The sequence below is a fragment of the Strix aluco genome, chromosome 4 (assembly GCF_031877795.1).
Source record: "Strix aluco isolate bStrAlu1 chromosome 4, bStrAlu1.hap1, whole genome shotgun sequence".
In the NCBI taxonomy this organism is placed as follows: Eukaryota; Metazoa; Chordata; class Aves; order Strigiformes; family Strigidae; genus Strix; species Strix aluco.
Window position 1 is genome coordinate 29801324 of NC_133934.1, and position 13309 is coordinate 29814632.

General features: G+C 35.9%; 1 protein-coding gene across 13 annotated transcripts in view; it reads right to left on the reverse strand.

Annotated features, from left to right (window-relative positions):
* Positions 1–13309, reverse strand: part of FRYL (FRY like transcription coactivator) — a 177509-nt gene that overhangs the window by 19807 nt on the left and 144393 nt on the right. For 12 of the 13 annotated variants that reach the window (XM_074822503.1, XM_074822505.1, XM_074822501.1 and 9 more), the window contains 6 exons: positions 11905–12066; positions 11544–11618; positions 8969–9145; positions 6048–6251; positions 4988–5158; positions 753–1006 (listed from right to left, as the gene is read on the reverse strand). In XM_074822503.1, coding sequence (XP_074678604.1) covers positions 753–1006; positions 4988–5158; positions 6048–6251; positions 8969–9145; positions 11544–11618; positions 11905–12066 — 1043 coding nt within the window. Of the gene's footprint in view, positions 1–752; positions 1007–4428; positions 4549–4987; positions 5159–6047; positions 6252–8968; positions 9146–11543; positions 11619–11904; positions 12067–13309 lie in introns of those variants that run through there. The other variant, XM_074822506.1, reaches the window with a different exon arrangement.

A 13309-nucleotide genomic window follows, 5' to 3' on the forward strand; every position in this document is an offset into this window, starting at 1 on the left:
CTGTCTACTATTCAGTCGAAGCTTCTGAACCAATTTTACTATGAACAAGTCTATGAACAATTTGGAATTTTTTTTGTTTTAGTTTGGGGTTTTTTGTTTGTTCTCCCTCCTTCTTAGACTGTTACCTTCCAGGGACTTAGGGGTTCACTTTAAATATGACTCAACCAGCTAGGACTAACTATAACTTTTCCTCTCAATAGTTATTTTTGTTCTCCATATTAAAAAAATGGAAAAAAGTTATTCTACTTTAAAATGCCTTAGAAATATGTAACTGTTAACACCAAAAATAAACCTTGGGCAAATTCAAAGACAAACTGGCCTGACTCCTACAGAAGCTTTAATTTAAAAAAAAAAAAAATTTTTTTTTCCTGTCTCTTCCTGTCTTTGGGTGCCAAGATAGGTTCTGCCATAACTCAGAGCAGTTCAAGCGCTTTTCCATGTTGTACTGTTTGCAGCTGGTGGCTGCTGAGAAAATGCTCCAAAACGTCCTCTGAACTCTTTTCACATTTCTGTCCTGTTGATGGTGATAGATTTCTTTTTTTCAAGAATTCTCATCTTTTCCTGCATGGCTGTTTTCCCTGTACCAGAAACAACTGCTGATCAAAGTACTGAGTATATTTGTTATACCAGATAAGCAAAACATCACTTCAGATACTTGTACTATGGGGTTCATGGAAAATCCCAGACCATAAGAAAGCTTACTGCACTGATAACATGTAATTTCTGTTACTTAGAAGCAATATTAATCTTACCTAGACAAACCAGAGAAGTCAGCTTCTTCTTCTTCACATCTCTCATCCAACTCTTTCAAAGCAAGAGTGACATCCTCTTCACAGATGGATTCAGAGTAGCTCTCAGGAGCTGCTGCCTCTGCTAGTTCTGGGCTCTCTTCCAACTCAAGAGATTCATGACAGACCAGGCAGTCTTGTTGTTCTTGTAGTAGATACGACCCAGTGTCTTCACTAGCAGTGCTAACCTGTTCATCCCTTATTGCTGAACTGCCTTCCTGTAAATTAAACATACTTTTATTACTTTTATTGTCAGGGCTTATGTGTTCTTATCAGTTTTTATTATGGTAAAGTAATTCTATAAAAAATTGTTTACAAATATCCATTCATACTTTAAGCATTCATCTCTTTGGATTGCTCAGTTTTATGTGAGCAAAGACAGGCAGTCTACTTGTAAAGTTTGTAACTTCTGGTTAACATTAATATCCTAGACTATGACATAACAAATAAAATTTCTCAAATACACTCAACTAAATCTGTTAAGAGAACACTTCCAGAAAAGTATCTGCAAATAGCCTCAAACATATTTAGATCACAACAAACACAATCAAGAGTTTCGTATTTTACTTTTCTAGGTAAGGACCAAAACAACTGCATCATGCTTGCCTTTGGGGTCTGGAACCAATATAGAACATTTCTTCTGAGCAACTGAGCAACAGTGTGATGAACAGATGAACAATGGAAAACTGACATTCCACTGTTTTTATTATTTTGCCATTACTGTTAATATGGGGAGCTTTAAGGGTTTAACCCCAAATCTTTAAATGTAGGCTTTAATTCACTGGCAACTATAAAGAGACAATAATTAAACTCAGGTAGGTAATATTAGAATGACCCTTTCTCCCTTCCCTCTTCCTCCATTAGCATTATTATACTCGTTAACTGAACAGAGCAATTCAAATTTACTTAATTTATGATGAATCCATTTGAAACCTTTTACTGGATTTCTGTGGAATAAAACCAACACTTTCTATTCGCTATTTCCTAAAGGCACAAATCATCACACGTTTTCATTATTAGTGTGCTGGTCTTCCTCTACTGGCATATCCAAGACTAGTCAACAAACCTTTATGCCTCTAAGCATACACATCACTCATGGCTTTCATCAGTCTAAACAGGTCCTCTGACAGACAAATAACTGTACACATATTAGAAAAGACAATTCAGCTTTAAACAGAACCATATAATTTTGTTTCATAGTGTTCCTAACATCTCACTTGGACCACAGTACTCCTCAATGTGAGGCTGCTGTCATTTGACACAGCTGGTGACCTTACTTCTAATGCCTCTGTTGTAAAAGTTAAATCTGGAATTTTATTGCACAGAACAGCCATTTTGTCACACTGAGCAACCAAGGCACATGGGAACACAGGACACTTTTACGATACTTCAGCAAAATAATTTGGACTGAAACAGTTTCTATTATAGATGTTAACATATGATACAGAGCTGCACTGATCATATATGGTAGATGTACACATGAGAAAGAGCAAATATTTAAGAGAAAATATTTAAGTGCTAATTACTAGTTAATAAATTCACAGCTAAGTTAGTCTTCATAGTGCCATGATTCCTGATTTCTGAAGTTTTCTGTGTAACATTGGACATGTCTTTACTACCAACAGGAATGTTCTTTAAGTATCTTAAAAATGTGATTTATATAGCTGACAACTCCACGGAACCTAAGGAAAATTACTTCTAGTAAACCATTCCCTCATAAACCACAGTGCAAGTGAGTAAAATAGAGAATCATTTTAGTCAGAAAATTTCATATACTTAAGCTTGCAAAGCTTATTGTATAAAATTGAAAATACTCTTGTAGCTAGATTGTAAATTCCCAGCTGGAATGTGAAATGTCCTTTTTTGCAAAGATACATGCTATTAGTGGAAATAAGCCAAATACATTTAAGTAAACTATTTACTTAACTCTTCAGCATCTCTACAAGAGAAACAAGGAACTCAACTGCATCTAACCAGCACACACACTTGTTTTTAAATAATAGCTGCAATTTTTTTTTTACCTTAGATAAATTTTTATACATATTTATTTATATTAAAAACATTTTGATAACTGACACTTGGCATAAAATAAAATGCCTGTGTTGAGTTACATATAAAGCATAGGAAAAAACAACTGCACTATGCTGCAAGTTGTGCAGTATAAGAATTCAGAAAAAAATTAGTTTTACTGGCTTCACACATTTTTCAAAGTGAGTTGACAGCGTGCATATTTTCAAGCTCATTATGTTAAGAGGCGTAAAGCCAGCTCTCCCTTTTAGCAACAAAATCCAACTAGATAGCTCTTGTAGAGAGACAACTTTGAGTGTTTGAACCGTGCTTGAAGAAAACATATGTATATGACTGAATCCCATGTTTTAACAAGCACAAAATAAACCTGGAACACATCACATTTAGTGACTGCATTTATATGCACTTGCAGCCTTTTTTTTTTTTTTTTTTGATGTAGCATTTTTTTCTGGATGTTGCTTAATTATGAAATTACTTTACAGCCCAGTTTAAGTGTTTTCATTATTTTGAATGACATCCGTGCTTTTTTTGTGTGAATGTTTTCACCTGGATTATCAGAAGTATAGTGATTTTATAAAGGAAGCTGCAGGAGAACAATGAATCCAAGTATAAAGGCATTCTTGGAAAGAACGATGAAAACATAAAAATGAGTTACAGCTGAAAATGTACCACAAGCAACAATGGAGAAGACAAAAGTTCTATTGTGATGAATTTCATTCTATAAAATCCCAGTTTATATATCGCTTTTCCTTTTTGAAACTGTAACATAAAACATTTATCCTATGTGGAGAAAATAATCCAGATTAAGTGTTCTTTTTCACCCAAAACCCTGTTGGAACAAAAATACTTGTAGACAAGCAGATGAAGCACTAACAGAACAATTTGTTTGACAATCTAAGCACAAATGCTGTACAAAAGTTGAGACAATTTATCAACTGCAATGTAACAAAACACTTTTTAAAAAAACATATAGATAATCATAATGGAAAAATATGAAAAATGTGGGGAAGAGGTGCTTTGTAAAAGTCACAATACTACACTTTTTGAAGGTGAGGGTTTTATCACAGGAAAGCAGTCACCCACACTTTCCCTTTGTTGTACTCCATGTCTTTTGTTCTTACAGTTATCTTCATTAAATGTTAGCTAGGTGGGTGGTTTGCCTGTTAGTAAGAGTGATTTTCTAGGTAGCAAACAGGTACACTACAGCCTTTGTTCAGAAACCCCAGTCACTTGAACCAGTCAGCTGACTGTTGGCTGAAGACTCATTCTTAAGTATAAACCGTGCACTGGTTATTCAAATACACATAGGAATAGCTTAATTTTCTGGAAAACTCAATAAAAGTGTATGTTCTGTTAAAGATGGGATTAGCAATGCTTATGCAAATAAAAATAAGATTGCCAGTAGCATCAATAATTTTAACTGAAAAGATAAAAAGTCCACCTAAACCAAGCCACTTCAAGAAAAAACCCAACATATTGAGGTTTTAGCTACAACTGCTAAATATTGTAGGAATTGTAGCAGATGAGAGTTTTATTTTAAATAAGGGGTTTTAATTTTAAATTATTCAAAAGATTTTAAAAACCAAGAAACTGAAGTACTCACAGATTTGCAGGCGGCCATTAGCTTGAAATCTGTCTCAGTCCACACAGGCCTTTCCAAAAAAGTGTACCACTAGCATCTGTGGTCCTTTTAAAGGATTATTTAATGGAACCAACTGCTAACACAGCTGGCCTGAGGTTTTATTCCCACATAGCACCAATCACATTAACCCAAAGAAAGGAAAAAAAAAAGAAAGAAAAAAAGAAAAAAAAAGAAAAACGGGGGAAATAAAAAAAGTATTTGAAAGAAAATGTTGCTCAAGAAGGATTTCAACCATATCAAGGTAAAAGCATCTTGAATATTAGCCTATTTTCATTCTGCACCATGAAATGATCATTATCAGCCCTTCAAGAATATTTTTAACCTGTGGTAAATTCCCTCAGTCCATCCCAACTAGTTTTCATACTGAGGGAACATTTCATAAGAACATCCCAACAGGTTAGAAATATTAAAAGCAAGTCAAATGATCAGTGTAACAGATAAAATTTCAGTTGAAAAGAAAGACAAAGTTGCTACTAAAACACTAGAAGGAGCCCAAATCAGCCATGCACCAGCCCACATTTCTCCCCACCTCAGGCAGCTGGTTGCTAGAGTTATCTAGAGGAGAAGCCTCCAAACTTGGGGTCTCAGTTCTGATTTGCAGCACCTCTTCTGTTCCCACACTGCTAGTGGAATCTTGAGACTGAAGCGATAAACCAGCATGATCTGATATTGTTTCGTCTATGGCAGAATCACTGTTTAACTAAGAGAGAGAAGAAAGAGACATGAAATTCTTCATAGTTTATCAAATGTATAAATTACAGGCAAAAAACACATTAGTTTTGAAATAGGCTGTCTCAGTATGGTCAGCTATTTGAATTTATTTACATATTATGAATTTCATAGCTTTACACTAAAGCCATTACAAGCATCACATGCATTTCTGTAACATTTAACTTTGAAGAGAAGTTCAAAGTTATCCATGGGATACAGAAAATTATTTCCTTTCTTGTTCTTAAAGGTCTTTGGCACTGGTGAAATGCTAGACCAAAAACACTGAAGACCAGAGCTCTTTGTTATAGGCAACATTAATACAAACTTTGCCTAAAGTCTGAAAAGCAGCATACTATCCCTGCTGCTCCCCGTCCAGTCATTTTTTTTCCTAATTTCATTTATGTAATTCAGATAGACTTCCAAGCAGCCACTATCCTCGATTTTCTTCAGTTATATGTACACATGCTTCAAAATCCATAACTAAATTAGCAATGTCAGTGGTTAAACACAACTGAGGCTCCCATGGGATCACTTACTGCTCTTGTTCTTATTTAGTATTTTGGGGGTTTTTTTGAAGCTAGAAATCCACAAAGACACACACTTTACATGTAACACATGTAATTTTGTGCTTAGATTTAAACAAATATAGTAGGTATAAAGACACTGAAAAAAATGAATGCTGTACTGGAATTATAACCCTGTTATGTACCACCACTTTCCCTTCATTGATGTTGTTATGAAAAAGAAGCTTAGCCACATTAATTTAGGTCCTCTTCAGTTCACTTACACTGAAAGTGTGAGCCATACTTATCCATTAAAAGTGCAAATGAAAGCTTAAGTTAAGAAAGAAAGATTCCTTTCACAGAAAAACAACATACCATCTGTGAACGAGACAGTATCTGACTTGCAGTCAGAGCTGCTTCTTCTTCTGAAGACTCATCAGTATCTTCCTGGTTGGTCAAGTTCAAGCTGGGTGTGCTACCAGAGTACTGACATTCTTGAAGAGATGGTGTGTCTCCTTTGTCAATACTGTCAAGAGAGCGCCTACGAACGCCCCAGTTGAAGTTGTCCATGCTTTCACCCTGTAATAAAAAATGTTTGCACACATATGTGTAAACAAATTTCAACATAATAACATTAATTCACAAATGCAACACAGAAAATACAAGTACTCAACGCATTATGAACAGAGTTTCAATCAGCCCTTTAATTTTATTAAAATTTTAAATACCTTGTTAAATGATGTTTGTAGATAAAGTATATGGCAAATGAAGTAGAAATCTTTTGAATATCTTCTCAGAAAGCAACTCAATATATAATCTAGAACTATATCAGTATTAATTTTATATATCTGACCAGAAAGTACAAACACACCACAGACAACAACAGATGAACAAGCCACGGCACCAGGCTGCAACTTACCTGCAGCTCCTGGTTAGCAAAAAGGAAAACACATATAATTAGAAAGAACGAGGACAAACACTTAAAGATACTCTAGAACCAGGGAAAAATGTTTTATTACATAAGATTTGCCAACAGTAAAAGACTGATTCAAGCTCTGAAAAAAAGCTTTAGTCAAAAAGCTAGTATTTAAAATAATTTCTCTTTCTAATGGGAGATTGATTTAAAAAAATAAACAAACTGACGACAAAACACTAAAAACAGCATGCTTATGATACATTTTCTCTAGCGTAACATGTAAAGCAACTGTTTCAACAAACATCAGATGAAATTCTTTAACTAACACACATGAATCTAAACTGACCACATCCAACTGACAAACCACCATCAACATTAAATATATACAGGTTGTAGAAAAAACAGTATCTTCATTAACTGTTTTACCAGCTACTTTGCGTCAGTTTTATGAAATGCACCCTAAACACCAATAGCTGGATCCTTTCTGTTTGCACATTTTAAAGGTGGGATACTTGGGTTTCAGACATCCAACATACTACGTGAAATCCATATCTTAAAAACATTATTGTTTTAATTCACAAGTACAATAACGATCTTTGATTTTCTCAAGCACTTTGCCAACCTTCAACAATTCATCTAGATAAGATGGAAAACCTGATCAGTTCACTTCGCCAGTCTACAGACAGTTACTAAAATACCACATCTAGCCCAAAATGAGCAAGTATGGGTTCCAAACCAGCTCTAACAGAGTGAGTATCTTTTGTGAAGACTTAAAGAGATCGTCACGATGCATTAAATGTGCAAAGCAAAGTAAACATATTGTAGTCTCTTTCTCTCTTAGTGATTTGTTTTTCTCCAAAAGAAGTGAAAAGGTGTAAAGTTGTGGCAAAGCAAAAGAATCCCAAGTACTACTGTGGGCCGAAGCACTTAAATTTAATCTGAATATTACTCATATTTTAATGGAAAATCCCCAGTTCATACTGTTGACATTTAATTACTAGCAACGAAGTACATTCTATATTTGTGGTGTAAAACTAGGCAGCTCTTATATCAAGTGTACAATTTATGTGTAATGCCTTAAATTTGTATAATTTGTGCTTTAGCTTTTTTTTTTTTCTTTTTCTCAAGTATAGCACTACATGTTGCATACAGGCAAGTAATGAGAAAGAAACTGTCTTTTCTTCATTATGATCTGCTATTAAAATAATATAGAAAATTAAGTTAAATATTAACTTGGTTTGGCAAAGTTTTCAACTTTTGGCATTCTACCTGCAAAGCCCCATCTAGTGTTAAAATAATGTTTTACTGCTGCTGAGCCTTGATTCTGAACTACTTGCATTCACTATAGGAAATTATATCTGTATAGTGTGTGGCCACATATATTCAATAGACCATAATGAGCCTGTACTTTTCCTAGAAGGTGCAAATATTGGCTGAAGTGAAGCAATATACAGGAAGAATGAAGAAACTGACATAAAACTAAGATATTAGGGAGAAAAAAAGCAAGGTTTTGTAAAAAAGGCTAGATTAATCAGGGGAAGAAAAATCTTGTTGTTTAGATAGGCAGATATTCTTCTTAGTAGCTTGTTGACTCATGACCTGCAAGGGTCTCCATTACTAATTCAGTATTTTGTATAGACTGTAACAAAAGTACTGAAAGAAACTACAAAGCATTTGATTTCTTCTCCCCAGTCCTTTTACAGTCATACTTTTAAGCTTCAGCAAATTCTGATCTGAAGCCTTTTATTTTATCCCAAACAAGTAGCAATTGTTAACAGAATCTTTACTATTTCTCAATATTTAATTTTGTTTTACCTCCCCTCTCTCTTTTATGACAGGAAAAGTGGAGTAAATGTAAGAACTGCAACAAGCCAGATATAATGTAGAAGTCAATGCAAGCAATTATGGTGACCAAGTCAATCATATATAATGAGATAGTATACCATACAGTTTGTAACTTCAAAAGCTATTCTCTTCATGTTTTCAAAATGCAGAAACATATCAGGAACAAAGATTATGCCATATTCTTAACATATTGTTCCATAATTAATTTTTCTACTGCATGATACCCAGGTGTTCATTCTGTCATTGTCTTATACTGTCATATCACTTCACTTTCAGATTTAAGTCACTTGACTCCTCCCTGCCCTCCTAATTCCAACTTTCCCCACAAAAAACACCCAACAATTTGCAACAATTTATCACTTCAAAGTTTATGACATAGGTTTCTTTATCGTGCAAGTTAAGTTCAATCATGTCATAAATTCTTCCCAACAGGATTAGTTAGAAGAGCTGCCAACTCCTTAGAACTGCACCAACATAATCTAATTTTTAAAACGTTCTCAAATGGAAATACACAGAAGAAATCCCAAGGTCTCACCTCTGCATCTTCCAATTCAACATCTAAAAAGTCAAAGTCTTTAAAAACTCCAAATTGTTGTTCACTGGTATTGTCTTCTACAGCCACCTCCTCCTCTTGGATTACTTCTTCTGTTGCAGAAATAAGACTAGTTTGTTGATCTCCAACTTCCAAGTCTTCATTAGAAGAAAACACAACCTGCAGATATGGGTAAACATAGAAATAAAAACTTCCAAGTTACATAATTCCAGAGGACAGCTATCCTGCTTCCTGCAATTTAATGGCATTAGTGGCAGTTCGCATACCACTATAATGATGATACTAGTGCAAGTGCAGACTGCGCTTTGTTTCAACACTAGTTGGATTTTAAACTACGTCTTTAAACGAGTGATATTCTTGCCTTAATGTAACTGAGAGTTGCAAAGGTACAAATAAAGAGAAAAATATATCCCCAAATCTTCATTTTCATAGCCACAATATTAGTCAAAATTAAGAACAAAAAATCCATCATAATATTAATCCACATGACACAGGCCATATTATATTCGCCTTCCAGTTTCTGTGGAAGGACTGTATACCTAATCTTCACAGATTACAATTTGCTGTTTATTTCCATTTGAACTTTAAAAATCTCTTCAGTTTCATCTTTTAGGCATCTAATTTTAATTATTTTAACCTCCTCCACTAGATTTAAGATCCACCTCCCATCAATATTTTTCCCCAGCTAAGAATCACAGAATCAATCATAGAAAGGTTTTGATTGGAAGGGGCCTTAAAGATCACGTAGTTCCAACCCCCCTGCCATGGGCAGGGACACCTTCCACTAGACCAGGTTGCTCAAAGCCCCGTCCAACCTGGCCTTGAACACTTCCAGGGAGGGGGCAGCCACAACTTCTCCGGGCAACCTGTTCCAGTGCCTCACCACCCTCACAGTAAAGAATTTCTTTCTTGTATCTAATCTAAATCTACCCTCCTTCAGTTTAAAACCACTACCTCTTGTCTTATCACTACACTTCCTGATAAAGAGTCCCTCCCCATCTTTCCTGTAGTCCCCTTTAAGTACTGGAAGGCTGCTATAAGGTCTCCCTGGAGCCTTCTCTTCTCCAGGCTGAACAACCCCAGCTCTCTCAGCCTGTCCTCATAAGGGAGGTGCTCCAGCCCCCTGATCATCTTTGTGGCCTCCTCTGGACCCGCTTGAGCAGGTCCATGTCCTTCTTATGTTGGGGACCCCAGAGCTGAACACAGTGCTGCAGGTGGGGTCTCATGAGAGCAGAGTAGAGGGGGAGAATCACCTTCCTGGACCTGCTGGCCACACTTCTCTTGATGCAGCCTAGGATATGGTTGGCTTTCTGGGCTGTGAGTGCACATTGCTGGCTCATAGTCAGTTTTCCATCCATTAATACCCCCAAGTCCTTCTCTGCAGGGCTGTTCTCAATCCACTCAGCACTCAGCCTGTATTTGTGCTTGGGATTGCCCTGATCCATGGGCAGGACCTTGCACTTGGCCTTGTTGAACTTCATGAGGTTCACACAGGCCCACCTCTCCAGCCTGCCCAGGTCCCTCTGGATGACATCCCTCCAGCATGTCGATCACACCACACGGCTTGGTGTCATTGGCAAACTTGCTGAGGGTGCACTCAATCCCTCAGGAACTTCTATGTCACTATAAAAACCAATATTCTAGATGATAACCAAGGTAGGCTACTCACTTTATTTTAAAAGCTCTTGATGTCATTACCACCATTAAGCTTAGCAGGCCTACAGGGCTCTTTTCTATGCCGTACACAGAAGTAACACCATTGGCCTACTTTTACTCAATAGTTAAGACTATCGTTCCTACTGATATCCATGCTAGTTTGAAGGCATGTGATCCACTGGTCATTTTCAATGGATTCTATGGTATTTTCAATACAGCATCAACATTGTTGCAGTCCTCAGCCATTGCTGCCCCTTCTCTCTAAAGTACATCTTATTTATAATAGACTACATAGAGATTTACTCAGAACAGGGGAGACCTACTTCAATCCCTGCTTCTAGCCAAGACAATTAAAATTCATATGTGCAGTCTCAGACATACAGCACACTATCCTGGAGTGGCAGTATAGTTCTTTCTGCTCTTCTGTGAAGAAGTATTAAGGATTAGTCTGATAAATGGAGCTCCTTAGTAGTTAACATTTAATTTGGAGAGGAAATATTTGAGTTCCAGTCCAAAGACTTTAAAAAAATATTGGTTTGATAACCACAGAAGATAAAAATTAAGAATTAATCCTAGTAATTTATATTTGCTTTAAAACATATAGTCCTCCCCCTGTAAGACTGACCTAAATTCACTGAGGTGGCAACATTGGTTTTGGCTGAATTTAAATACTGTTTTGAAACCTGTCTAGTAAAGAACAGTGCCCACTGGACTTCTTGAAGAATAATAATAATTCATTACTTATGATTCCATATCTTTTTAGTTCTTTAACAGGATTTGTGAATTGTTGAACAAAAAAGTTTGTCAAAAACAGCTCTTGTAACTTCACCAATACCTGAAAAGCAATAGCATTCTCATTACTGGACTTTAAAACTCAAAATAAACCACCATCATCACTTACTGAAGGATTCTTGGGAAGACCAGATTCTGGACCACACAGAGAAAGCACATTCATTAGCTTCTCCCTAGTTCTTCTCTGAAAAATACAGCAAAGAAAATCATGTAACAAGGCATCTGCTGGAAGTCCAGGTAAATATGTAAAATGTCTGCATTTTTAACTAGTCTTCTTGCATGCTGACATCCTCTAAAAAGAATCTTATAATTTTTTCTTTTCACCGGTATTATCTTTTAGTTTATGCTATATTAATTTACTGTTTTGCTAAGGGACAACACAGACTTCAAATTACACTTCAACAAAATTTTTTTTAGTATATTCATAAACACTGTCTATAATATATATATGTGTTTGAGACACAAGGTACCTGAGATAGCTGTGGTCTCTTCCAGCTGACAGGAACTAATGCGTTTGAATTCGAGCCTGATGAAGTTGAAGAAGTGCTCCGGGTGACAGCAATGACTTTTGGCTTCCCATTTCTACCAGCTGCACTGTGTTGATCACCATACTTATTCCCAATAATTGGTGTCTAAACCAGACAACAAATACTTATTTAAAATTCAAATCTATATTAGTAAGGACTACACATTTGGTTTTAGAATTTAGGATTATATAAAACGTAGGAGGGTTTGTCTGGTTTTAAGCATTCTATGAAGCCCATGCCTAATCCACTGAGTATCAGTATTCTGGGAAATATAAAGCTGAATACTTCTACCATATGCAGCAGGTTGCCATTTTGCCCACTTACGTTTTTTTGAATTGTGCAAGTTTTAAGCTGACAATCTAGTTGTATTTTTTAAACACACTTTAAAAACAACTGTATTCTAAGTTTAAAAGGTGCAAAGCTTCTTTATAGAATCATTCACAGACATGAACAAATTGTTTTCACAAACCAAACTTCACTAACACATGCACACTTCTGAGAACCAAAGATCAAATTCAGCCCTTCTGACAGCAAATGCTACTCCAGTGAACTCTCTGAGAATTCATCTTTTCTCTCAATTATCTGCATGCACTGAAACTTCCAGTGAGGAATTCACTTACCAATTTAAGTAATGCTCCCAAGACATCCGTATCTCCAATCATTATCTAGGGTCAGCTTCAACCAGGAGGCCTTACTTTTGAATACTTTTGAAGTTTCTATGATTTTCACATCTCTATATTACACTGCAGTCATTTGGCTACCCTCCCCTTTGCAGACGTAGAATAAGTATCAGCTGTATTTTGAGTTCTAATGAAACCTAACTGGGGGTAAGGCTGTTGTTTTTAACTACTGGAAGTTTATCTCCAGTTGTGTCCATCTCACAATGAAGTTGCTATACTATGTACCCTACTCTCTCTTCTAAATTTTATCTCCCTTCCAAAGTCACACCAAAACTGCAGTACAGGGTTTTAATCCTCTCAGCCCTTGAATGCACAACCCTTCATTTGATGAAAATCTGCAATGTTCAGCTGCAAGCAGCAGCCAGCTGCATTAGCCTGTTCTCTGACACAGATGAAATACCCTTGAGAATAATCCTACTGACTTTTAGTAAATAACACTCCAGACAAGGGAAAAAAAGGCAAAAACACAACAAAAAAGAATTCACAGTTTATCTTTCAGCATGACTCTAACTACATGTATGTAAAACTTCAACATCTTCCATTCTTTAAAATGATATTTATTGAAAAATATATAAATTTAGAAGGCTATTAAATGTAGAAGGCTAACAGAAAACAAATCTGAGTCTGCCACAGAAAGTCATTACTGCATTGTAATTTAAGTATGATTA